We start from the raw sequence: 27561 nt of genomic DNA on the forward strand, positions 1-27561 counted from the left end.
GCATTGGTGAGGCCAAATTTGGAGTACTGTGTACAGTTTTGGTCACCCAATTATAGGAAAGACACAAAACGCAAAGGAGGAAAAACCCAACACCCAACCCCAACCAACCAATTTTCCCCTGCAACCGCTGCAACCGTGTCTGCCTGTCCCGCATCGGACTTGTCAGCCACAAACGAGCCTGCAGCTGACGTGGACATTTACCCCCTCCATAAATCTTCGTCCGCGAAGCCAAGCCAAAGGATAAACAAAATAGAGAGAGTGCAGAGAAGGTTCACGAGAATGTTGACAGGATTTCAAGGTTTGAGTTACAGGGAAAGGTTGTGCAGACTGGGGCTTTTTTCTCTGGAGAGTAGAAGATTGAGGGGGGATTTGATTGAGGTGTTTAAGATTTTAAAAGGGACAGAGAGTAAACGTGGATAGGCTTTTTCAGTTAAGAGTGGGGGAGATTCAATCTAGAGGGCATGGTTTAAGATTGAAGGGGGAAAATTATAAGGGGAACATGAGGGGAAATTTCTTTACTCAAAGGGTGGTGGGGATGTGGAATGAGCTTCCGGCAGACGTGGTCGAGGCGGGATCATTGGTTACATTTAAGGAAAGACTGGATCATTACATGGATAGGAGGGGACTAGAGGGGTATGGACCGGGTGCTGGTCAGTGGGACTAGGAGGGTGGGGATTTGCTACGGCATGGACTAGTAGGGCCGAACTGGCCTGTTCTGTGCTGTAAGTGGTTATATATGGTTATATATATATGGATGCAAGGATCGACAACGAGATAGACAACAGACTCGCCAAGGCAAATAGCGCCTTTGGAAGACTACACAAAAGAGTCTGGAAAAACAACCAACTGAAAAACCGCACTAAGATAAGCGTATACAGAGCCGTTGTCATACCCACACTCCTGTTTGGCTCCGAATCATGGGTCCTCTACCGGCATCACCTACGGCTCCTAGAACGCTTCCACCAGCGTTGTCTCCGCTTCATCCTCAACATTCATTGGAGCGACTTCATCCCTAACATCGAAGTACTCAAGATGGCAGAGGCCGACAGCATCGAATCCACGCTGTTGAAGATCCAACTGCGCTGGGTAGGTCACGTCTCCAGAATGGAGTGCCATCGCCTCCCCAAGATCGTGTTATATGCTGAGCTCTCCACTGGCCACCGAGACAGAGGTGCACCAAAGAAAAGGTACAAGGACTGCCTAAAGAAATCTCTTGGTGCCTGCCACATTGACCACCGCCAGTGGGCTGATATCGCCTCAAACCGTGCATCTTGGCGCCTCAGAGTTCGGCGGGCAGCAACCTCCTTTGAAGAAGACCGCAGAGCCCACCTCACTGACAAAAGACAAAGGAGGAAAAACCCAACACCCAACCCCAACCAAGCAATTTTCCCCTGCAACCGCTGCAACCGTGTCTGCCTGTCCCGCATCGGACTTGTCAGCCACCAACGAGCCTGCAGCTGACGTGGACATTTATCCCTCCATATATCTTCATCCGCGAAGCCAAGCCAAAGAAAGAAGAAGGATATATATGGTTATATATGGTTAAAAGGTGTCCCTCAGGTCCTCTCTCACTTGAATTAAAAAAAATAATTTAAACATACACCACGGTAACTGAACAATTTGGCCTCACAAGCCCGTGCCGCCCAATTTACACCCCATTAATCTACATCCCCCGGTACGTTTTTGAAGGGTGGGAGGAAAGCGGAGCCCCCAAAGAAAATCCACGCAGACACGGGGAGAATGTACAATCTCCTTATGGACCATGCGGTTTTCGAACCCAGGTCTGGTCCCAACCGCTAGTGCTGTAACAGCGTTGTGCTAACCATTGAGCCAACTGTGCTGCCTTTAATCCTCTAATGCTCCGACAGGTCATGATGGGTGAACTTTCAGAAACAGTCCTGCCTGCACAGTCTCCAGACCTTGCAGCAAATGAATTCATCTGGGAAATGAGGTGAACTCCCTCAAATAGCAGCAGTGTTGTTCACATGGGAAAGTTCAGGCCACTCATAATTTGGGGGAAACAACAGGTTATATTACATCTTGGCAGTCTCCAACGAGACGGCATCAATATTGAATCTTGTATTTTCGTTATCTCCCTCTCCCCGTTCCCTCGCTTTCCCTCACCCCTCCGACTCCCTTCCTTCTCCTATCGGGGCTGCGCTGTTAGCATAGTGGTGAGTGCAACACCTTTACAGCGTCAGCGATCGGGAATGGGATTCGAATCCTGTGCTGTCTGCACATTCTCCCTGTGTCTGCATGGGTTTCCTGTGGGGGCTCCAGTTTCCTCCCACCATTCGAAACGTACTGGGGGTGTAGGTTGCAAATTCCGTGATACAGACCCGTGGGCTGTATGTCTAAATTTTAAAAAAATGAAATTAGAGAACATCTTTCTCATTCCTCTACTCTCTCCACCCATCATTTCTCAGTTCGTTTCTACCCACCCCTCAACCCTTCACCCACCTGTATCCACCTATCACCTGCTGACCTGTTCTCCCTTCCCCTTGTTATCTGGGCATCTGCCTGATTTTCAACACCCCTGGAGAAGGGCCCAGGCATCGACTACCCATTCCTATTGATGCTGGGTGACCTGTTGAGTTTCTCTAGCACTCCTGTGTACTGCATAGGGAAAAAAAAATCCCGTGCTTTCCTCAAAGACAGTGCATCGCTGATTATATCTGTCTACGAGAGAGAGCAGGCCAGGTTTAGCGCCACATCCAAAAGCAATGGAAGAAGTAAGCAAGAAAGCTGGCACATCTGAAGGAATAGCTAAACTTCTCCATGAGGTAACCTGCTTCCACTGCGGCCTCATAGTTCAATCAATCGAGAACACCTTTGATTAAATAAATCTCGGACTTTGCATAGTGTTTGAGGTGACAAGAGTAGCCATTCTCAACAGGGGCCATACAACCCTTCCCGGGGGACACAGCACATTTAAAGGAGGCCAGGTACTGACATCGTAAAATACTTTTTAATGTTTTTTTTTATATAAGAGGAGTACGGAAAGAAAACAACTAAACTTGACTGCTTTCCAGGGAGGGAGGCCCATAAACTTTGAGTGGAGTCCTAAGGGGGCCAAAGCTAATTAAAAAAAAGGTGAGAGGAGCTGGCCGAGAGAAACAAGGAGGTCCCTGAGGATCTGGAAATGCTGGAAACCCGAGGAGCGATTCAGGATGTGAAGCTCCACTGGTGTTTAACTTTCTCTTTGTTTTATCTCTGAGGCTGAGTGGGAAGGGAATAACATTTCACAGAACGCAACGTAGGTTTGGAAATGATTGATCCATCGATTGTACGAGGTGTTTAGAAGGAATGTAACATCGGTGACCTTTTTTTCATTATAGCCTTGCGTCTCTTTCCAAGGTGTTTGTTATCTGTGATTAAACATACTTCAGTCTGACATTTGACGACATGGAAAACATCCCAGAGGTAAACAAGAATCAGCAGATGCTAGAAAACTGGAGTAGCTGGAGGATCTCTGCATCCAAATACATACGAGCAGAAATAGGCTATTCAGCCCATCGAGTCTGCCCCACCAATCAATCATCAGCTTATGTATTTCCCCACTAGGCCCCACTCCCTGGCCTTTCCACATAACCTTTAATACCCTGGCTAACCGAGAACCTATCAACCACTGCCTTAAATACGCCCAATGACCTGGCCTCCACAACCACCTACGGCAACAAATTCCATAGATTTACCACCCTCTGACTGAAGAAATTCCCCTGCATCTCTGTTCCAACTGGCTGCCTTCGGCCTGAAGTTGTCTTAGACTCTTCCAATGTGGGGAACAGCCTTTCTACATCTACTCTGTCCATGCCTTTCAACATGCTGGATGGCAGCGAATTATAGGCAGAATTATAGCCAAATGTCCTCCCCCTGTGTCTCTGTTCTTGTCAAATCAGATGTAAAACTGTGAGGATAATTATGAAGAATGATCCTTCATTCAACATACTGAATGGCTTTAGATTTTGTTTGCAGATGAATTTGCATTATTCATTGCAGATTTGCAATTTGAAAAGGCAGCTGATGGATTCATGGCGGCGTTGCGGGAACAAATTGGCCTGAGGAAGCAACCTCTCGGTGAGAGCAGCTGCAGGTTTATGCGCAAATCTAGAAGCCCCTTTCACACTGCCAACCCTCCTAAGAAGTGGGTAAACTTACCCGGCACGCTGCACTCAGGAGCCTTTCCTGCTGCACCAAGATTTACCTGGTTCATCAGCTACCTGGCATTTTAAGGGTGGGGGGGTCCTGCCTCCAGCGGTGACCATGCGAGAGCAGATTGTGCTTTCACACCACCAGGAGGTGATCAGTGAGTTAATTCTGCCGGACTCTGACACTTGCCCCCGGGGAGAACCAATACAGATATTGGGAAAACATGTAAACTCCTTACAGACAGTGTGAGATTTGAACCCCTGTCCAGATCGCTGGGGCTGTAATGGTGTCATGTTTTTTTGCCCTGGGGTGACTGTGAATATTTATTATATATTCTATGCATTTATAATCTCTTTTAATCAAATTCATTTAGTTTACCTTCTAGATTTTCTTTACAAAGTACCTGTTTGGCTGCAGCAATAATAGTTTAAGTGCAGATATATGTTTATCAATGTCAATGACAGTAATACCAATTAGCATTAAAACCTGGGTTGTTTTTTTTCCAGTGTCAGAGACCGAGGAGGAGACCTGATGGAAGTTTATAAAGTTACGGGAGGCATAGATTAGGTAAAAAGTCAAAGACTTTATCCCAAGCAGATTTGCATTTGAGGTGAAGGGAGGAAGTTTAAGGGAGATGTGTGAGGGCACAGAGAGTTGTGGGTGGCTGGAATGAGCTACCAGGAGTAATGCTGGAAGTAGATACAATGGTAGCATTTAAGAGACTTGCAGATAGACACATGGATAGGATGGGGTAGGAGGGGCTTCACGCATGAGTCCTTCATCAGACAAAAGGTTCTTCCAGATGCCCAACTGCTGTTGGTGAAGGGTAGAGTTCAACTTTAGATTTTGGCTGTGTGGTGGACATCCAGGGTCTTCTCTTGGAGAGGACAAGTGTCAGAGCCCGGTTGAATTTAACTCACCCTGCCAGGTTAGGATGACCACACGATTACCAGGAAAAGACCTGCTATATTAGGCAGTTAACCCACATGGAATTGGAGAGGTGAAGGGGGGGGGGGGGGGTTCTGATTTATGGGCTGTTCCCAGGATACACACGGTCAGATATCAAAAACTGCTGGAAGACCATTAACTCAGTGAAAGATGCCCAAATCCTGTTGGTCTTTAAGCATGCGGAGAAGTCGGTGAGGATTTGTTGCCAACTGGCACATTCCAGGCTGCAGGAGCACGTTCAGAGGCACGCACTGAGTGCTTGGTGCACCCAATGTGTGGGCGCAGTAGGGAAGGATCACAGACGAGCTTTTTTTTGGCTATGCCCTCCCCCCCCCACCCCCACCCAGGACTCTGCTCAAAGTTCATGGGTCCCCTTCCCTGTGCAGCAGTCAAATTTTGGTTTCTTCTCTCCTACTAACTATATTAAAAAAATTTGTTACATGAAGTGAAAAGAAAACAAGGCTCTTACTTAAATATGCTGCGGCCCCTGGGGGTGGGGGCGGGCATAGGCCTCCTTTTAAGAATAGCTAGTCTATAGTCCTGCTGTTAACAGGCATTGAGGCGCTGAGACCAAGAGGAAGCCCCTCAAACAACAGAGGGAGGAGTAACGACAAGGTACCTTAGAGGTAGTAATGGTGTAAGTAGAAATTAATGTACAGTGATGGAAATGTATGGATACGAAACTAATAGTGGGAAGAGACTTAGAATGGTTTTCCGTTACAGCGCTGGTGACCCTGGTTTGAATCCGGCTCTGTCTGTGAGGAGTTTGTACTTTCTCTCTTTGACCCATGTGGGTTTCCTCCGAGTCCTCTGGTATCCTGCGACCATTCAAAAGGTATGGGGATTTAGTTTAATTGGGTGCATTTGGGTGGCATGGGCTTGTGTGCTGGGAGGGCCTGCTACTGGCCTGTTTCCGTGCTGTAAATTGTTATGTTATGTTATGTTATCAAGTCCATTTCTGGGTTAAAAAAAAAAATCACTCTATTTCTGCAGAGACTGCTGTGGGTGCCCTGAGCTTTGTGTAATTAGATGGCACAAAATGTTCAACATCCTGAGCGATTAAAATGCAGATGAGAATGATTAGGGAGCTCGGACCACGAGTATCTTTAAAACAGTTCCGATCGTGAATTGACGTAGGTCAGGCCAGATGCAGAGACTGTGGAACTGATTTCATGCTTCATCCCTCTGCTGAGTCAAAGACTTTGACGTAATGATGTGGGAGGCCGCTGCACTGTGTCTCTGAGAATCCCGAAGAGGAAATCTATCAGGGATGCTTCCCCGGGGTAGGAAAAGAAGGGAGATGACATCCTCAATTGGTGAATGTGACGTTACAGCATGATCACACTCAATGCCTGGTCTGTACTCCTCCTCTTCCCAGTCTTCCCCTGTTCATTCCACAGCCTTTAATTCAGATGCCTGTATTTTTTCCACTCATACCTCAGGTCAGTAACATCGGATCTATATCTTTACCTCCTATGGATGCTGCGAGACTGGATGAGTTCCTCCAGCATTTCAATGTTTAGATGACCATCACTGACTCTACAGTCAACACTGGTGCTCCTGAAGGGAGTGCATTCAAGCTCCCAATGTTACTCCCTCCACACTCACTGACTCTACAGCTAACTACCATTCCGACTCCACCTTTGAACTCGCCGATGACACCGCAGCAGTAGATCAGGTATCATATAACGATGAGATGGAATACAGGAAAGAGACTGAAAATCTAGTACAGTCATTCTCAGTGGAGGCCCTGCGTCCCCGGACATTTCACTTAAAGCCTTGAATTCATTTCACCTCGCGTCACATTAATATTTTTTTCTGGTATTTTTTTAAGTTGTTTGTAGCAGCGAAGAATGGAACAAACTGAAACTTGACGGCTTCTCAGGGAAGGGGACCCATAAACTTTGTCCGAAGGGGACCATAGCTGAATAAAAGCTGAGAATGCCAGGTCTAGTGGCCAGTGAGATGACAACCTCCCTCTCACTGACATTACAATTGTGACCTTTGACTTCAGGAAAGGAGGCAGAGCTGAGATGGAAAGAGTAGACGGCTTCAATTCCTTTTGAATAAATATCTCCAGCGACTTTTCCTGGGAAAAGCACGTTGACGTGATGGCCAAAGAAATTTCTTAAAATACTAAGGAAGTTCGACACATCCCCACGTCCCCCGACAACTTCTACAGTTCAGTGGCTGCACCACTGAAAGCAGACTTCCTGGGAAGAGCTCTTGCCCAAATCGGAAGAAGCTGCAAAAGGGCAGTGAACGCAGCTCACAACATAAACCTCCCTATCCTGTGTGGATTCTGTCTACATCTCCCGCTGACAAGACTGTCCTCTGGTATTGGACACTGATTGCCTGGGATAAATCACAAAATTCTGTAGATAGTATGGTTGAAGTGAAAAAAGCACACAATGCTGGAGTAACTCAGCAGGTTAAACAGTGTCCTTCACGCAACAAAGGTAAAGATACATAACCGCAGTTTCGAGCTTGAGCCCTTCATCAAAGTATGAGAAAATGCCGACAGACATCCGAAATAGGAGTGCTGTCTGTCCACCCTATCCGTGCCCCCCATCATCTTATACACCCCAATTAAATTCCTCTGTCACTTCAAAGAGAAAAACCCTGTCTCAGTCAACCTTTCTTCATGACATGTTCTTCAATACAGGCAGCGCAGTAAATCTCTTCTGCACTCTCTCTGGAGCTTCCACATCTAGCTTTGACTCTACGAGAGTACATTGCAACATCATTTTTTTTATTCTTCTATTTTGGGAACTAAATATTTATTACCTATTATATGTTGCATTTATTATCTCTTTTGAAATTTAATTTAATGTATTCAATTGTTCAAGGGTCCTTTTGGTGTCACGTAATAATATGTTAAAAATGTAATACATATTATATTGTTACGAGCCCAGAGGACCCATAAACGCAGCAGTGATAGATATTCACCAAGACCAATGGTTACTTAAACAAAAGTTGCTTTTAATTATCTTTAAACATGAAAACAGGATCACACTTTAACTTAACTAACCTAACTTAACCCCCTTCTAATTCTAAGCTCAGGTGTATGTAATGTGTGTGTGTAAATTCAGAAAAGTTCTTTGGTTCACAGTCCAATCTCACTTCTCATTCCTCCAAGTTCACTGGTTGCAGGCAATCCTTATACTGTGCACAGAATTTTACATTTGTAAAGTTCACCAGGCTTTAGTGCTTGAAAGGTAAATGGTTACCGCCCAGGAAGGTTCTTGTCGGTTTTCAGGAAAGATTTGTTGTTCCACAACATCCACAACTGATGTACTTCCATCAGCCACCCCAGAGTCTTGATGACAAAACTTGCCCCTTTAGGGTTCTCCAGATGATAACCTCTTTCTTTCAGGTCATCACAGAGTGGCTTTTTGTTTCTCTTATTTTAAGTGAAACATTAGACAACCAGTCTCTCCTTTTGCATGAACCACAAGAGCTTTGACCAGGCCATCTTCCAAATGGCTTTCCACAAGCTTGCCAGCTTGTCTTGTTCCAGACCCACTACTTCTGCTGGCTGTTACACTGTAGAAGTGATCTCTGTCTGTCTGTCTGTCTCTCTCTCTTTCTCTCTGAGAGAAAGCCTGTTTGACTCCCTCTGCTTGTAAAACCACATGACTCTCTTAGAACAGCAAGTTCTCTTCCAGACAGAAAGCAGTACTGACAAGATCCTTCATCTATTGCCTTTTGTAATGACAATCCATTAGTAAAGTCTCTTGAGCACTCTCCAAAGCTCTTAAAAAGGCTGTGGGGCCAATATGTCTAGCATGGAATAGAGCTCCAGTATTCAAATAAGATCTATTTTAAAGTGTTTGTATGCAACCTACTCTAATAAACATTTCCAAATTTATTTCCCAGAAACATATCTACATAATCTGTCACAATATACTTTAAGCTTTATCTGCTGTAAGGCATACAAAAAGTCACCATGAGCATGGCCCCGTGCCCCACACAGTAGAAGAAAGAGAAGAAAAAGAAAGTTCCTTCAGAGACACTGAGTGTCCATGGATTTAGCCTCCAGTGTGCTCCCGCAGCCTCTGCAGCTGCACAGACCCCTATTTGATCCATCGGCAGCTGGCGCTCCAGATCTGAACCTCTGACATGATGAGGAATCCTTCAGCGCCCGAAGCCCCTTTGGGATCCCTTCTTGCACTCAGCACCTTCTGGAATCCCAGTTCCTATACCTGGTTCCCATGAGCCATTCTCCAGCAGCCCGCAGCCCCTGCAGGGTACATCGACCACACGTCACTCACAGTCAGTGTGGGTCCCTCAGCCGCTGAGCCCCTCACTGTGCTTGTTATAGTTGCACCTGTTTGGCTGCAGCAAGCAAGAATTTGGGTGCATTGTACCATGTGTATGAAAATAAACCTATTCTCATTAGGTGCCTGTGAAACTGCAATGAGGTAGGAGCTTCAAGATAGGGAGAAAGGAAAGCAGAAAGGACATATAATTACTTTACAGAAACCTCAAAATCAAGACACACAAGTGGGGCTGACTCATCTCGAACTGCCCCACCTTGATAACAGCCTACGGAGTTAATCAGTATTCAGAGTGTTTAAAATAATCCACTGACTATCAGCCTTCAGCAGAGCCCCTGTCTGCACACTTCACTGCTCTGCGTGGGATATGCATTGAGGTGACAGTCCCCGATTTAGGTTTCTTTTCGCCACTTCACCGTCCTCCAATTTTTGATGAGAAATTGTTCTTAATTAAAACATTGTTGTGATTCCTTTTGAAAGATAGGAGAGGTTGTATAACCAGGATCTGTTTTTGTACGACCGGGGAGGAGTCAACAGAAGGGGTGTGGGTAAATTAGATTTCAGATGAATTACTATGGGTTAATGGGATTTATGGGATTTGATGGTCTTTTGAAGACCCAGTGAATATCTTTGGTCTCTCTGTGGACATGCAATGTGGTCCATGGACTAACACATGGTGCACTCAGACTGACAAGTTTATCGGGAGGAACAAACACGAAAGGCCATCTGTACAAGGTGAAAGGAGGAAAGTTTTAGGGAAGACATTAGGTGTAAGAGGTTATTTACACAGAGAGTTGTAGGGGCCTGGAAGGCCTTACCAGGGTTTGGTGGTGGAGGCTTAAACATTAGGAGCATTAAGAAACTCTTAGACAGGCACATGGATGGAAGTAAAAGAGAGGATTATGAGGTAGGGAGGGTTTAGTATTTTTTTGGTAGGAATATATATGGTTAGCACAACATCAAGGGCCCAAGGGCCTGTACTGCGCTGTAATGTTCTGTATTCTAGCTGTTCAATATCTCACTTATTCAATTATTATGCTACATCCCACTCAATGGTGGTTCAATGCAGTCAAGGTTTTACATCGCAGTTGGAAATGCTTACATTTATATTCCATTTTGTCAGCCGCTGGGGGCACAGTGCAGGCTTAACAGGAATGGGAAGCGTACAGAGTCTCTGAGTCTTCTACTCCCAACTGAAGACCACAGCAGCAGTGGTGAAGACACAGAAAATATGGTCGAGGGAGACAGAGGGGCATTTGCAGGACTGCTTTGAATCGATGGACTGGAACATATTCAAGAACTAATGCATAGACGTGAAGGAATATACAACAGGGCTCACCGACTTCATCAGGACTTGCGTGGACGTGTGTGCACCCACACGCAAATACCAGGTGTTTCCCTACCCGAAGCCCTGGGTGAATCATAGAAACAGAAAATAGGTGTAGGAAGAGGCCATTTGGCCCTTCAAGCCTACACCGCCATTCATTTTGATCATGGCTGATCATTCACTCAGTACCTTGTTCCAGCTCTCTCTCCATACCCCCTGATCCCCCTAGTCACAAGTACTAAATCTAACTAATCAGAGAATCCACAACCTGCTGAGGGTGAGAACAAGGGTGTTTAAACACAGGGTCTTTAGAAGTCCAGGTATGACTTGCAGAAGGCCAACTCGGAAGCAACATGGCAATTCTGGGGGAAGCTAGAGGAAGCTAGAGACAGAGACAGATACACCCCAGCTCTGGCAGGGAGTGCGGGCCATTACAGCCTACAAAGTGAAGGCAAACACTATAGACAGCTATGATGATTTACTACCTGATGAGCTGAACACCTTCCATGCCCACTTTGAGAAGAAGAACCAAACAGTGCCAACTAGAATCCCTGAAAAGGCTGAGGACCCTGTGATATCCATCTCTGAGGGCGACGACAGAATATCATTCCACATTTGTATTATTTTTTTTCAACCTATTCATTTAATAATTGTAGATGTGGTTTTAAATTCTTAAATAAAGTATTTAAAAAAAGAGGGTGAACCCTCGCAAGGCATCAGGCCCCGGCAGGGTTCTGAAAATCTGCCCCAACCAACTAGCCAGAGTGTTCACTGATATTTTTAACCTCTCATTGCTGCCATCAGAGGTTCTCACCTGCTTCAAAAGGGAATCAATCATCCCAGGTACCCAAGAAGAGTTGTGTGAGCTGCCTCAATGACTATCGCCCAGTAGCATTAGTAATCTGTGCTGAAATGTTTTGAGAGGCATTTTTGGCCAGAATTAACATGTACCTAAGCAAAGATCTGGACCTGCTTGAATTCACCTACCATCACAATCGCTGCAATATCACTGGCTCTCCACTCAGTGTTGGTCAAGAAGCTACAAACTCCAGGCCTCTGTACACCACCCCCCCCTTCACCCCCGCAATTGGATCCTTGACTTTCGCATCGGAAAACCACAGCCAGTATGAATTGGAAACAACGTCTCCTCCTCACTGATCATCAACACAGGTGCACCCAGTGCTCTACTCATTATAGAGCACTATTCCAATGCCATCTACAAGTTTTCCGATGACACCACAGGTGTCAACAGGATCACAAATGGTAATGGGAAGCGTACAGGAGAGAGATTGATCATCTGGTTGAATGATGTAACGGCAACAACCTTGTGCTCAATGTCAGCAAAACCAAGAAGATGATTGTGGACTTCAGGAGAAAGTCAGGAGAACATGACCCAGTCCTCATCAAGGGCTCAGTAGTGGAAAGGGTCAAGAACTTAAATTCCTGGGTGTCAACATCTCCGAGGATTTGTCCTGGAGCCTCCATGTTGATGCAATCATGAAGAAGACCCGCCAGCAGCTATACTTTGTGAGGTGTCTAAGAAGGTTTGGTATATCGCCAAAAACTCTCGTAAACTTCTACAGGTGTACTGTGGAGAGCATTCTGGCTGGTTGCATCACTGCCTGGTATGGAGGCTCCAACTCTCAAGGCAAGAATAAACTCAAGAGACTTGTCAACTTGGCCTGCGAAATCACAGGCACCAGACTTCATTCCATCGAGGAACATCTACATGAGGCGGTGTCTATAAACAGCAGTCTCTATCCTCAAAGATCCTCACCACCTAGGCCATGCCCTCTTCACTCTGCTACCATCGGGGAAAAGATTCAGGAGCCTAATTGAACTTAAGTCTCCTTATATGCAGATGATTGCTTGGTTTTTATTTCCAATCCTGAGATTTCTCAATTTAGTCAGCTTTTGGGGTATAAAATAAATTTTAATCGAGTGAACTACTCCCTATAAAAGGGCCTTCCACAATCTATGCTAATTTCCTTTTTAAAATAGTTAAAGACCAATTCAAATATTTGGGAATCACAATTACAGGAAGCTGTAAAAACTTGTTGATAGAAAATATTTCAGGTTTAATTGATCAAACTAAAGAGTTGTTGTCGGGATGGTTTTTCTTACATATGACAATAATTGGTCATATTAATGTAATTAAAATGAACATTTTACCTAAATTTTTGTATATGTTTCAACCTTTACCAAGTTTCATTCCTAAATCTTATTTTAATTCATGGGATTCATTATTTCATTGTATATGGTAAGGTAAACAGCCCCATATAAACAAGGCCTAACTTCAAAGGACCAAAAGGAATAGGGACTTATCTCTTCCAAATTTTAGACACACCGAAACCTTGTTAGAACGTGATTCGTTAATCCGCGGAATCACTTATAGCGCGGGTGTCCGTGGACCCCAAACTTTGCAAAATTTGAAAGATAGATGGATGGAAAAAAGGATTGTAGTCTCAACTTGAGTTCTTATATTGTTATTCATAGGTTACTGAACTCACTTCCTAATAAATGTCCATTTCCCATATTATAAGTAGAATCTGAATTTGGAGCCTTAAAATAAGAAATAGATCCAGTTAGTTTGCCCAAGAATTCAACAGTATGGAGCTTTTGATTGGTTGATTGGTCGATAAAAATGGAGATGCCCTTGTTAAGATTCCCCCGGGCCAATCAGCGCCCACGTTATATATCGCTTTTATCTGTAATGGCGGCTCCTTTTAAGTGGTCGTTTTGAAGGAAAATATTGGGAAAAATTCCATTTTTCTGTTAAATAAGTTGATTAAAATTCAGAATCCCAATATTATAACAAAAACTTGCTTTCTTTCATTGAAGTTGTTTGTTATAGATAGCGGGTCCTTCAAAAAATGGTAATATTTGGGTTTGATTATCCGTGGGCACTCTGCCCTATATGCATCAGTTCCGCGACTCGGCTGTAACGCGGTATGAAATCTTGGACCCCAACTATTGTGTTCTAATGAGGTTTTACTGTATTACAATTGGGTAGTCAATATATGAAATTTATTATTGCTATTTTGAAACCTCAGTCGATCATCCTTCTTGGGTAGAAATAGAACTGAGTTTTTCTAAAACTTTAGCCATGTTGGCAGTTTGAGGTTCATCTTTACCCTTTTACTTTTCAAAACTGACAGATAATGAGACATGGGTTGAGAAAATGTAGGCAATCCTTTGGCCATCTCAATGCTTCTCTTGCTCGCCCTATTACGAAGAATCATCTTTTTCCAACCCTCTCGCTTAGATTCAGGTTTCAAGGAGTGGGTTAACAAGTTTTAGGGATCTGTACATTTGAGGTGATTTCGCTTCATTTGAACAACTAACAGTTAAATTCAACCTTCCTAACAGATTTTTTTTAGATATTTACAAATTAGGCATTTTACTCAGTTTAAACTTTCTAAGTTTCCTTGGATTCCTGAAAGAAATGTCCTTGAGTTACTTTTTGATTTGAAGTTTTCTCATGGTGGTTGATAGCAATTACTTATGATAACCTGATGGATCTAAGATATGTTCAGGGAAAGGAATCAAGAATGAATGGGGACGAGATTTGAATACATCAATTCCAGATGAAGACTGGGACAGCACGCTTGATCTGATTAACAATACTTCTTTCTGTGCACGACATTGTTTAATACAATTTAAAGTGGCACATAGAATACATATATCCAAAGTTAAACTATCTCATTTTTATGCTGATGTTGATCCACGATGTGATAAACGTAAAATCTTTGTAGTCTCTCTGATTCATATGTTTTGGGTATGTCCAAAACTAAAAGAATTTTGGGAAAAATTCTGCCAAATTTTATCAGAGATTCTTAGAATTAAGTTGGAGCCGTGCCATTTTATTGCTTTGTTTGGCTATTCTTTCGAGGAAAATATTTCCTTGAACTTAATTCAAAAAGGAATAGTAGCTTTTACTTCATTAATGGCCAATATGATCAATTTTGATGAAATGGAACCAACTCTTATGCAATAGGTACAGGACATTATGTCTTGCTTGAGTTTGGAGAAAGTCAGATATAACATTAAAGAGATAAAGATTGAGTTTGATAAGATACGGGGCCCTTTCATGGACTATGATCACAATTTGAATACATAGGCGGGGGTGCTCTGGGTGTTCCCTGTCCAATGTCCGAGAGCTGAGACTTAGTTCTTTACGTTATTTGCTGGTGAGCGCGATGAGTGGGTGTGCGGGGATATAGGTTTACAATTTTATTTCTTCTTTATCTTTTTAAAATTTTTCCATTTAGAAGAGATTATTTCAATTAGATAACCAACGATGACTGTCGTAATATTAGAATATGAGGTGAAGCTTTTATGAGGGAATTTCTATTTTATTCAAGCATTATGTACAAGACAATGTATATTTATACATTTATAAGTGATTTCACTTAATGATTCATATTCTGTACGGCATTTATAAATGTTATCTAACTAATATGTAGCCAGAGGTTCTCAACCTTTTCCTTTCCACTCACATCCCACTTTAAGTGATCCCTAGGCTATCGGTGCTCTGGGATTAGTGAGGGATTGCTTAAGGTGGGATGCGGGTGGGGAGGGAAGGTTGAGTCACTGCTCTAGACCCCATTGTGACTGAAATCTTTTGCCTGATAAAAAAAATGTTATTGGCCCATTTCCTTTGGAGTTTTGAAACCGTGCACATAACGAGTCCATAAGGTACATTTAAAACAGTGGTTTTCAAACTTTTTCTTTCCACCCACATCCCACCTTAAGCAATCCCTCACTAATCACGGAGCCCCGATGGCAGAGGGAATACTTAAAGTGGGATGTGAGTGGAAAGAAAAAAGGGTTGAGAACCACTAATTGAGACTAGCATGTAATATTTCTCTTTACTAAATCAATAAAAGATTTCTGAATAAATCAATGAACCAAAGACACTACCTGACTTTTCATGGACAATTATTTTTATATAGTAATATTGCAAGATGGTTATAATATGTATGTTTGCCCTAGGGTGCTGCCACCAAACATGATTTCTACATGACAATAAATTCTGATTCTGATACTGAGATACAGTGTCCAGGGTAACGATCTCTGATGAATGGAATGGCCGCACCTTTGTGTCTCCGCTTCTGCCCTGAGATTGTCCTTTCTTTACACCAAGAGTGATGGGTGCCTGGAATACATTGCCGGGGTGGTGGTGGAGGCTGGAACAATAGGGACATTTTTAAAAAAACTCTTAGCCAGGTACATGGATGGAAGAAAAATAGTAGGTTATGGGTATAAGGTGGGAAGGATCAGATTGCTGTGGAGACACTGAAGTAAAAATACAAGGCTGGAGAAACTCACAAGGCCAAACTGTGTACTTTATATGGCAAAGATAAAGATACAGAACCAAAGTTTCGGGTTTGATCTCTTCATTGAACTGTATCTTGAGCCCAGTACCAGACTGACGAGGACAACCCTTGACCAACCTTCCCTCCCCGGGACTGAAATTGAGATTTCAAATTTATCGTCAGAGTGCATGCATATATGAGATCACATGTAACCCTGAGATTCTTTTTCCTGTGGGCCAGGCAGATTTACCACTTATTTGTAGTGCGAAAAAAAAACTGTACACAACTAATGAAACACAGGAGTACTGCACTGACCCTGAGACATAGAAGCAGAACGAGGCCATTTAGCCCATTGAATCTGCCCCACCATGGCTGATTTACTATCCTTTTCAACTCCACTCTTCAAACATTTAAAAGGTATTCCATTGACTATAAAACACCCTGGGGGATTTTTGAAACACATTTTTTATTTTAAAGGCAGAAGCCCAACCTAATTTGGGAATAAAGTGATTTGGTCTGCTTTTTTTTTTAATTTTTTATTTTTCACACCATAAATCACATTAGCCATGATATACACTTTTTCTTTTTCACACATATACAGTGACTTTTTCTCCCCCCCCCCCCACCTCCCTCCTCCCAAGCCACCCCCCCACCACCCCCCTCTCATCCATTTTAGGTATACAATCTAGGTTGCATTAAACCAGTCAGTCAATGTTGTCATTCAACAAAAATACACCAGAAATTCTACTGAGTCCATTCTTTTCTTTCCTTCTCCTTCCATCAACTTAGGTAATGTTTGTCCCCGGTAGGTTTTCGCTATTGTATTTAATGTAAGGCTCCCATATTTGTTCGAATATTTCAATATTATTTCTTAAACTATGTGTTATTTTTTCTAATGGAATACATTTATTCATTTCTATATACCATTGTTGTATTTTCAAATTATCTTCCAATTTCCAGGTTGACATAATACATTTTTTTGCTACGGCTAGGGCTATCTTAACAAATCTTTGTTGTGCATCCTCCAAATCAATTCCAAATTCTTTGTTTTTTATGTTACTTAGGAGAAAGATCTCTGGTCTGCTTGATGGAGGATTTGGACTCAAAATGTATACCAACCATTTCTACCCATGGATGCTGCCTGACCTACTGAGTTCCTGCCATGATTCTTGGTCTTCCCCAAGTTCGAGCACCTGTGTCCCTTTGTGTCTCTCTCACAATGACCGTTGGGTTAATTTGGCTGGGCGTCAATGTTGACTTCCTGCCTCCAAGTGCCCTTGGCCAAGCTCCCAGCATCCATTGCCCACCTCCTCCATGCCTCACCAACCACAATGGCAGGAGGTGATACGTGGAGAAAGGAAGGAGGGGACAGCAGGGATCAAGGGGAGGAAGGATGGCTGGGTGAAGGGAGGTGGAAAGGAGGGAGGAGAAAGTTAAAGGGAAAGGTTAAATAAGTTAGATCTTTATTGTTTGGAGTGTAGAAGGTTGAGAGGGGATTTGATTGAGGTATTTTAAATTATGAGAGGTTGATGGAGGGGCTTTTTCCTTTAAGAAAGGGGGAGATAGAAACGAAAGGACATGAACTGAGAGTTTGAGGGAAAATTTTTAGAGGAAACGTGAGGGGGGTCTTCTTTACTCAGAGAGTGGTGGGTGTGTGGAATGAGCTTCCAGACAAAGTGGCAGAGCCAGGCTTGATATTAGCATTTAAGGAGAATTTGGATATGTATACGGACGGGAAAGGAAGGTTATGGGTTGAATGTAAGTCAATGCAGTTAGGTGGGAGAAAGTGTTTGGCATGGACTAGAAGGGCCAAGTTGGCCTGTTTCAATGCTGTAATTGTTATATGGTTATATGGAACTAGAAAGGGGAGGGGAAGGGGGAAGAGGAGAGCAGGTTAGCAGAAACCAGAAATGCCATCTGACCGAAGAGGGCCCAGACAGAAAATCAGGTGTTGTTGCTCCAATTTGCAGGTGGGCTTGGTGGAACAGAACAGAAGGCCATTGTAGGACATGCGAGTGTGGGAGGGTGGTCTCTGACACTGGTGCGGATGGAGCAAAGGGCTCAGCGAAGCGACCTCCCAATCTGCGCTCAGTCTCTCCAATGCCCGTGTTTCGATGGATACGATGATTTGCACTTAAGTCTGCCTGAGACAAGGTGCTTGAAAATGAATTGTTAATAGCAGAGGACTTTAGGGTCATCCTAGGGGGCTTGCAAAGACAGGCCGGCGTTAAATTTGGAAGGTTAAATATAGTTGTATAGTAACAGTTGCTTCTTGATTTTTGCAGCAGGTTACTAAAACATCCTTAAGGTTGAAGATGCATCTGTAATTGAGATTCCAGTTTGAATGAAGCACACCAGTGATGACATCTATTGTGTCCAAATATAGCAGCGGATGACTCAACCGTGGTGTCATTAAGTAGAGCTACTTACCATAGAATATATCCAGTGGAAAAGAAGCTAACTGCCGCCTGGCCAGCCTTTCTGTGGGGATAATTATGATAAGTTGTCCTCATTTCAATCAGGATGAAGGGCAGGACTGTGGTGTGCTGCAAGAGGAAAAAACAAAATTTAAAAATATGTAGCATGCTGAGAGTGAAAAGTAATAAATATGACTGCCTTGAATAATTGCAGAAAAGTGAGCTTCAATTTTTCTTCTTTTTGCAAAGAGGTGATTTTTGAATCTGCTTCAGTCAGATACTTCACACTGTCTTTGAGGTGACAGCTCATTATAGAGCTGTGTGATCCCACGTCTTGAGGGACCTCTCTTCTGTTATTGATGCCAAGTGAAACAGCAGAGCTAAAACTCATGTATGAAACTCAAGTGTGAACCCTTACCTTGAGGAAGAGCTCAGGACCTAAACATTGGTATCATTTCTCCACAACCTATGGATTCTGCGAGACCGGATAGTTCCTCCAGCTTCTCAGATGCCTTGATGGTGGGCTCAGGCCAGAAATGTCGGTAACATACCTTTACCTTCTATGGGGATTGCAAGACCAGCTGAGTTGCACAGATACCTTTACGATGGGCTCAGGCCCGAAACATTGGTAATAATCTTGACCTCATATGGATGCTGCGAGGCTGGCTGAGTTCCTCCAGTATTGTGGTGGCATGGCTGGTGTAGCGGTTAGTGCAATGCCTTTACAGCACCAGCAATTAGAACCGGGGTTCTCCCTGTGACTGCATTGGTTTTCTCTGGGGGCTTCAGTTTCCTCCCAGTGTTCAAAATGTATGGGGGTGTGTAGATTAATTGGGTGTAACTGGCAGCATGGACTCATGGGTTGAAATGGCCTATTACCATGCTGTATGTCTAAAGTTAAAGTATCTCAGATACCTTGAGGAAGGGTTCAGGCCCAAAATGTCAGTAATATATCTTTACCTCCTATGGAATCTGCAAGACCAACTGGCCTGAGGAAGGGCTCAGGCCCGCAACGTTGGTAATGTACCTTTACCTCCGATGCATGCTGCAAGACAGGCTAAGTTCCTGCAGCGTTTCTGTGTAATTATCCCCTGCAGATTTTGACAAACATGGCAGCCAGCAGGTCAGGAGAAGGAAAGCGGGTCTCCAGTTCAGGGAACAGACCTTCTTCCCCTCCGCCATCAGATTTCTGAATGCAAAATGAACCGCAGACACTACCTCACTAGTTTCTCGTCTTATGTACTAATTATTTATTTTTAAATAGTGCATTTAGGGAAAGGTAATTTGTAGCTATTTTTGCGTCTGTAAAGGACAATACTGTTTGCTGCAAAACAACAAAGTTCATGACAATAAACTTGATTCTGATTCTGAAGGTTCTTCTCACCCAGGGTATAGGTAGTAATTATACTGTATTCACACTGCTGGCTGACATTAAGGGTGGAGGTGGGCAATTAAGCTGTTTTAAAGCCTGTGAAGCAATGTCAGAGTGAAAACTGCAAATGTTAAAGAAAAAGAAACAAAAAGTTTTGGAAATTCAATCCAAAATTTGCTCAAATCTTCATCCCATCATTTTTCCTATTGGCTGGCAAATTCGGGCAGCATTTCTCTTCAAGTCAAGTTTATTGTCATCTGATTGTATAAGTACAACCTGACGTAACAGCGTTCTCTGGTCCTCGGTGCAAAACACACAACCAGACATAACACACATACAGACAAACAATACATATGCAGGATGAATGTTTAATCTACACAGATAAATACATAAATATCTGCTTTGTACATATGAGAGTCTCAGTTGGAGAGTGTGAGCAGTTCCTTGGGTCGTTCAACTTTCTCACTGACTGTGGGAAGAAACTGTTCCTCAGCCTGGTGGTGCTGGATCTGATACTCCTCTATCTCTTCCCCAACTGGAGCAGCAGAAAGATGCTGTGTGTGCAGGGTGGTAAGGGTCCTTAATGGCTTTCCATCTCCTCTTCGGAGGTTGGTGGGGAAGGGGGGGAGGGGGACTCCAGTGATCCTCTCTGCCACTCTGTCCTGTGGATTGACCTCCGATCCATTTGTCTGCAGCAACCGTACGACGCTGTGATTCGTTGGTCAGGACGCTTTTGATAGAGCTCCTGTAGAAAGTTAACATGATGGTGGCCAGTCGCCTTGCCCGCTTCAGTCTTCTCAGGAAGTGCAGTCGCTGTTGTGCCTTCCTGACAAGTGAGGAGATGTTGAGTGTCCGTGGTAGGTTACTAGTTAAGTGAACTCCAAGGAACTTGGTGCTCTCCACTCTCTCCACTACAGAGTTGTTGATGTGTAGTGGAGGGTGGTCGTTCCTGGACTCCTTTTTCTTTCCTGGCTTCACCTAAACCCATCTCTTATCTTTCACACGTCTTTACCTTCCTGTGTCAGGCTGTTGATCATTGAGTACAGCTCGACGTTTAACACCGTCATACCAGAAAAGCTAATAATCAACTTCAGGGTAAAACCACAGAGATGCAGGAGAAACTCAGCAGGTCTCGCTGTGTCCATAGTATGTCAAGATATATGACTGATGACCCCTTCTTCATTTTATCAAACTTCTCTCGTTCCAATCAACCTCAAGGATCCATGACTCTGTCCATCCCTCTTCAAGTGGATCCTCGATTATTCAATTGGCAGACCCCAATCAATGCAGATCAGCAACATTGGCTCCTCCTTGCTGACCTTCAGCACAGGTACACCGCGAGTTTAAGGCGGAGAATTATAGGTTTTTAATTAGCCAGGGAATCAAAGGTTATGGGGGAAAAAGGCCGGGCAGTGGGGTTGTGGGAAAATGGATCTGGTCATGATTAAATGCCAGGGCAAGTTTGATGGGATGAATAGTGTATTTCTGATCCAATATCTTATAGTCTAAGACCCTGAAAGTACATATATAGGAAGAAATCTCTTGGAGCCAGCACATCGAGGCAACTGTGAGACACTAATTTCAAGAAGGATGTGGAGATTTGGAATGTTGTCAAATACCTAATCAAACCTTTGCGGGAAGTATATTGACTTAATATATCTCTTTCAGATGAGGATTGATATTCCACTCTTAGTTTGACCAAAGATTCTTCATTTTGTGCAAGGTGCTGTTTATTACAATTTAAAGTGGTACACAGAATGCACACATCCAAACTCAAGTTAGCCCGTTTCTATGCGGATGTTGATCTGTTTTGCGAAAAATGAAATCAAAATCACACTATTGACTTAACTAACTTAACTTAACCCCCTTCTAATTTTAAGTGTGTGTGTGTGTAATCTGTGTGTAAGTTCAGAAAAATTATTTGATTCACAGTCCAATTTCAGTTTTCCTTCTTCCAAGTTCACTGGTTGAAGACAATTCTTATACGGTGCACAGAATTTAACATTGATAAAGTTCACCAGGCTTTGGTGCTTGAAAGGTAAATGGTTACCGCTCAGGAAGGTTCTTGTCAGTTTTCAGAGAGAGATTTGTTGTTCCAGGACACCCACAACTGATTTACTTCCGTCAGCCACTCCAGTGTCATGCTGACGAAACTTGCCCTATCAGGGTGTTCCAGATGATAACCTCTTTCTTTCAGCACACCACAGAGTTCCTTTTAGTTTATCTTATTCCAAGTGAAACATTAGACAACCAATCCTCTCCTCTTGCATGAACCACAAGGGCTTTGACCAGGCTGAACTAAGAACTTACAACCTGTCATCCAAATGGGGTTTTTCCACAAGCTTGCCGGCTTGTCCTCTTCCAATCCCAGCTGCTGCTGAACAGTAGCACTGCAGAACTGATCTCTCTCTCTCTCTCTCTCTGTCTCTCTGTCTCTCCCTCCCTCTCTCTCTCTCTCTCTCTCTCTCTCTCCCTCTCTGAGAGAAAGCCTGTTTCTCTCTCTTCTTGCAAAACCACGTGACCCTCTTAGAACAGCAAGATCTTTCATCTGTTGTCTTTTTGTAAACAACAATCCATTAGTGAAGTCTCTTGGGCACTCTTCAAAGCTCTTCCATAAAGGTATGATAAGCCACTATGTCGAGCATAAGTCCAGTATTTTAAATAAGATCTGTTTTAAAGTGTATATGACCAACACTAACAAACATTTCCCAATTTATCTCCCCAAAAAACATATTTATATACTCTGTCACACAGGTCTGCAGCAGCTCAGGGAGTACCACCATTTTTTTAACCAATGCCCACCATTGGTAAAGGATCATGACCATGTCTTTGAGTTGAACAGTTTATTGCCACATGTACTGAGATAGAGTAAAATGAAAAGCTTTGTCTTATGTGCTCACCAAGCAAGTCAACCTGTCTTTACGTTTGGCAGGTCATGCAAAATATAAAAACAAAATTGCACAATGTGGTGTTACTGTAAGTGAAACGTGCAGAGCATGGACAAAAGTTGAGATAAAAGTGCAAGAGCATCATCTTTTACCAATGAGGGGTCCATTTAAGAGTCTGCTAACAGCAGGAAAGTAAATAATGTCAAATCTGAAGCTTTGTTTTTAAATTTAAATTTTTTTAATTTTCATGTTTTTAAAACTTTTAAATTTAAATTTAGACATGCAGCACCGTAACAGGCCCTTTTAGCCCATGAGTCCATGCCGCCCAATTCACACCCAATTAACCTACACCAATGGTACGTTTTGAATGGTGGGAGGAAACCGGAGCCCCCGGGGAACCCATGCAGACGTGGGGAAAATGTACAAATTCCTTACGGACAGCACGGGATTCGAACCCCAGTCCTGATTGCTGGCGCTGTAACAGTGTTGCGCTAACCGCCATGCCAACCGTGCCACCACATAAGTTTCAACTTCATGTAACCTCTACCCAATGGAAGGGGGAGAAGAGACTGGAGTGAGATGGGTCCCTGACAAATATTTTAGAGTTACTGACTTTCTAACCTTCGGGTTACTTTTCTGAATGGAATGCACCCTTCTGTGAAGACCATTCATGGAGGATAAGGTTTGAGTATTGTTGAAAAGTCACCAGAGGCCATCGCTACCACATCTCTACATAAAGGAGGCATGCAAAAATCATGACTTAAGTCATGGTAGGGGAAACTCCACCATGTGTTGCGAACTTGGCCAGCGCCATCATGGGTCTTAGTCTTCGCTCCATTAAGGTGGTGTCTAAAGGAACCAGCCTCTATCCTCAATGACCCAGGCCATGCCCTCCTCACACTGCTACCATCAGGAAGGAGGTCCAGGAGCCTGAAGATGAAAACCCAATGGTACAAAAACAGCTTCTTCCCATCCATCATCAGATTTCTGAATGGACAACGAAACACAGACACAACCTCACTTTTATCTCTTCTTCTGCACCTACTTCTTGAATCGTGTATTTATAGAAATGTAACTTAAAAGCGGCGTTTGCACCTGTAATGCCCAAGAAAGCTACCGCAAATCAACGAATTGCATGACAAATAAATCAAGACAATAAATTCTGATCCTGACAAGGGATGAGCAAGGTAATTTCAATGGGAAATGGCCGGCATTATAAGCAAAGACTTATGGACTCAAAGCCTCTCAGGGATTATCTGGAGATCTCAGAAAGAATGGCCAACATTTAATCCCAATGGAAAGTCATATTCAATGTTTGTTGTTGTACAAGAAAGTATGTAGATGCTGGGATTTTAATATTTAATTAGACCAACTGTGCATAATGTTATTGCCTCAAACTAGCAACAAGAGAAGATGCAATTCATAAGGGTTAAATTTTAACTCTAAATGACCATTAATTTCTTTCTTTGACTGTTTTGCTTTTGATTTTTACAGACTCAACAAAGCATGAACACAGAATACGTGTTAATCCTATCCCCTTTACTTCCCTCCCGACCTCCCTCCCCTACGTAATTAATGAATCAATCAAAAAACTTATTATGGATACAGAATCAATTAACTACCCTTCCCCGGCAAAAAACGTAAATGTCTAACCCAATTAGAGCAGCCCCACTATGTACCTACAACAAATATCATATCTTTAGAATCAGTGTGTATGTAAAAATAACCCAGATGATTACAGTCTGTGCCCAATATTCAAAGAGAGAAAAATCCACAATAAAACCCAGACCACAGAATTCAACCCCAAAGCTCGACGTCCAAATTCAGTTCCCCCAATTGAATGTCAAAAAGGACGTTGTACTGAACATCGGAGAGAGAAACGACTGATGTTGAGTTGCCGTAAGCTTACGCATCCCTTTTCAAGGCCTCCTAAGATGACTTCCTTCTGTTCTCAAATTGTGGTTTTTTAAAACCCTTCATTGTCTTATGAGGCATATGTCACTCCACATAGCTCTCTTGGTTGGTCTCAGCCGTTCCAACTGCTGTTCTGAACGTTCCATTCTCTCTGTCTGTACAGCTCAACTCCGCTGCACCACAAGTCACACAGAGATCCCAGCAGACTTTTCTGAATATTTTATTTATAATTTTTCCAAATACAGACAGTTCCAACGATCAGTAGAGCAATCATATTCATCAAGTACATAGACATTTCTTCTGCTCAGGCTGGTTTTATTCCCTCCCCTCCCCACCTCAACAGAAAACAACCAAAAAACAAAAACACATTGACCATTTAAATAAAGAAACTTACATGAAAAGGCATAAAACACTGACTTAACATAAAAAACAAGGCGCCACTAACCGAAGGCAAGTAACCGAAGTCCACAGTCCAAAAGGCCCATAACAATATGTATTGTTTGTCTGCATATGTGTTGGGTCTGCCTGTGTGTTTGCAGTGCCTTGCACAGAGGACCGAAGAATGCCATTTCACCAACGGATGATAAACATGAACTTGAAGCACACAAAAGCACTGGAGAAACTCAGCAGGTCACATAACATCCATAGGAAGTGAAGGGTGACCAATGTTTCGGGCCTGAGACCTTGAACAGGTGTAAGCAAAAGCAGACAAGTGCCTGAATAAAAAGATGGGAGAAGGAAGATGTCACGAAGAATGGGCAGGGGGAGGAGTACAAGCAAACAGTTAAGCTGGCTCGGCGTCATGAGTGGCCATTTGTGGGCCATGGCCCCCCCCCCCCAAAATGAGTTATTGTGCCCCCTCACCCCCCCCTCCCCCGCAGCACAAGTGTCACTAGGAGTTGCGGACCCCACTGGGTGACGCCGTCAGAGGGGATGTCACCAAAATGAATCACGTGGTTTCATCTCCACACACTTTAATCACGCACGGAGGGAGGGGGAAGTGTGACGGCACCCACTCCACCCCCTTCTGAGTGAGTTCTCGAATGGCCCTAATGCCCCCCAATTAGATCTCTTCTGGCGCCCACTCTGCCGATAAGAGCTACAAAGTAGATGGATGCAGATGAGAGGGAAGAAGAGAAAAAGCTGAGGTGATGGTGAAGAGGGTTCATAATAGCTCCCTGCTAGGAGAAAACAGGGAAGGGGCGCTGGAGAAAAGGAGGACCAAGGGATAGAAAAAGAGGAGTCTCTGAGTGGGGGGAGGGGGTTAACAGAAAGTGTTGATGTTAATGCTGTTTGGATGGAGGGTGCCAAGGAGGAACATTAAGTGTCATTCCTCCAATTTGCAGGTGGCCTCAAGTTGCAAGTCCATGAGGCCATGGACAGACATTGCAGTTTGGGAACGGGGTGTGGAATTGAAGAGGTTGGTCAATGGAAGGTCCGATGCTTGTTAAGTCTGCGGCAATGAAAGTCAACTCATCATCAAACACTCGCCCCTGCTGGCTCATGTTGAAATTCGAACATCAATGTCAGATGTCAGCAGCTGTCTCCAAAACCTGGCCATCGTTTCACCACATGGGGAAGCTCCAGCTCCATCTACAGGGCTTCGTGCATTTGCTTAGCTTCGATTTAAGAAGGCGTTGACGCACCATTAATCACTCAGGAGACTATGGTGGAGAAACCAATAGGCTTTAATTCACTTCCTTTCTGTTTGGTTGTCCTGCATTGAGTGGCAGAAGGCTGTGGAACAGCCACCTTTACACAGGAGCCTGTGGGGAGGAGCCACTGGTACAACCGGCCAATAAGCATGCTGGATCAGATAATTATACATAACAATGGTTTACCACAGGCATGAAAGATAATGACGAAAAGAAAAATTCAGTGATCATTGGGGGATCAGGGGTGGAGAGGGTGAGCAAATTTAAGTTTTTAGGAGACACTAACCCGGAGGATCTTTCCTGGACCCAACATACCAATGGCTTCGTGAATAAGGCACGTCAGTGCCTCTACTTCCTCAGGAGTTTGTGGAGGTTTGGTAGGAGATCAGAAATCCTGGCAAATTTCTAGAAAGTGTGCTGACCGGCACACGGACTAGGACGGGGAGCCCAATACTCTGAGCATAAAACCCTCCAAAAGATAGTGGACATAGCCCAGGATATCACAGGCAAAATCCTCCCCACTACTGAGAACATCTACGGGGAACGCTGACGCCAGAGAGCAGCAACAATCATCAAGGATCCACAGCCCCCAGCACATGCTCTGTTCTCGCTGCTGCCGTCAGGAAAGAGATGTAGGGGCCACAAGACTTGCACACCACCAGGTTCAGGAACAGCTGCTCCCCCTCCACCATCAGACTCCTCAACAACAAACCCAATCAGGGACTCATTTAAGGAGTAACTTTGCACATCATTTATTATTAAATATTTATTTTCTGCATTGCACAGTCAATTTCTTTGCTTACATTTCTCTCTTTTGTCTACATATTTTTCCTTGAATCCAGGTTTTTGGACTATCAATAAGTAGAAATTCTGCCCCACCTGCAGGAAAAAGAATCTCGGGGTTTGTATGTGATATCGTGTATGTACTCTGACAATAAATCTGAACGTTAAATTTTAGTCGGTAGGAGAGAAGTACAGAAGAATTCAATTAAACTTCTCTGATTCCTAGGGAAGGAGGCCCATAAACTTTGAGTAGAGTCCTAAGGGGGTCATAGCCAAAATAAGGTTGAGAATGCCTGTTATAGGATATGAATGGACTTGAGAAGATGCAGAGGAGAGTCAACAAGTTGCACTTATTTGTCTTGAGCAGGGAAGACCTCAAGAACATCATTAAGGGGCACAGATAAAGTAGATCATTTTCTCAAAGATAACTGGAAAACACACGATCATGATAAGGGGCAAGGGGTTTAGCAGGGACTCAAATTTTAAAATATTTTTAAAATTTAGACATGC

General features: G+C 43.5%; 1 protein-coding gene across 1 annotated transcript in view; it reads right to left on the reverse strand.

Annotated features, from left to right (window-relative positions):
* aig1 (androgen-induced 1 (H. sapiens)) overlaps window positions 1-27561 on the reverse strand; it is a 109048-nt gene that overhangs the window by 42953 nt on the left and 38534 nt on the right. The window contains exon 4 of the mRNA XM_069936109.1: window positions 18453-18568. Coding sequence (XP_069792210.1) covers window positions 18453-18568 — 116 coding nt within the window. The remainder of the gene's footprint in view (window positions 1-18452; window positions 18569-27561) is intronic.

The sequence above is a fragment of the Narcine bancroftii genome, chromosome 4 (genome assembly GCF_036971445.1).
Source record: "Narcine bancroftii isolate sNarBan1 chromosome 4, sNarBan1.hap1, whole genome shotgun sequence".
NCBI classification, from domain to species: Eukaryota; Metazoa; Chordata; class Chondrichthyes; order Torpediniformes; family Narcinidae; genus Narcine; species Narcine bancroftii.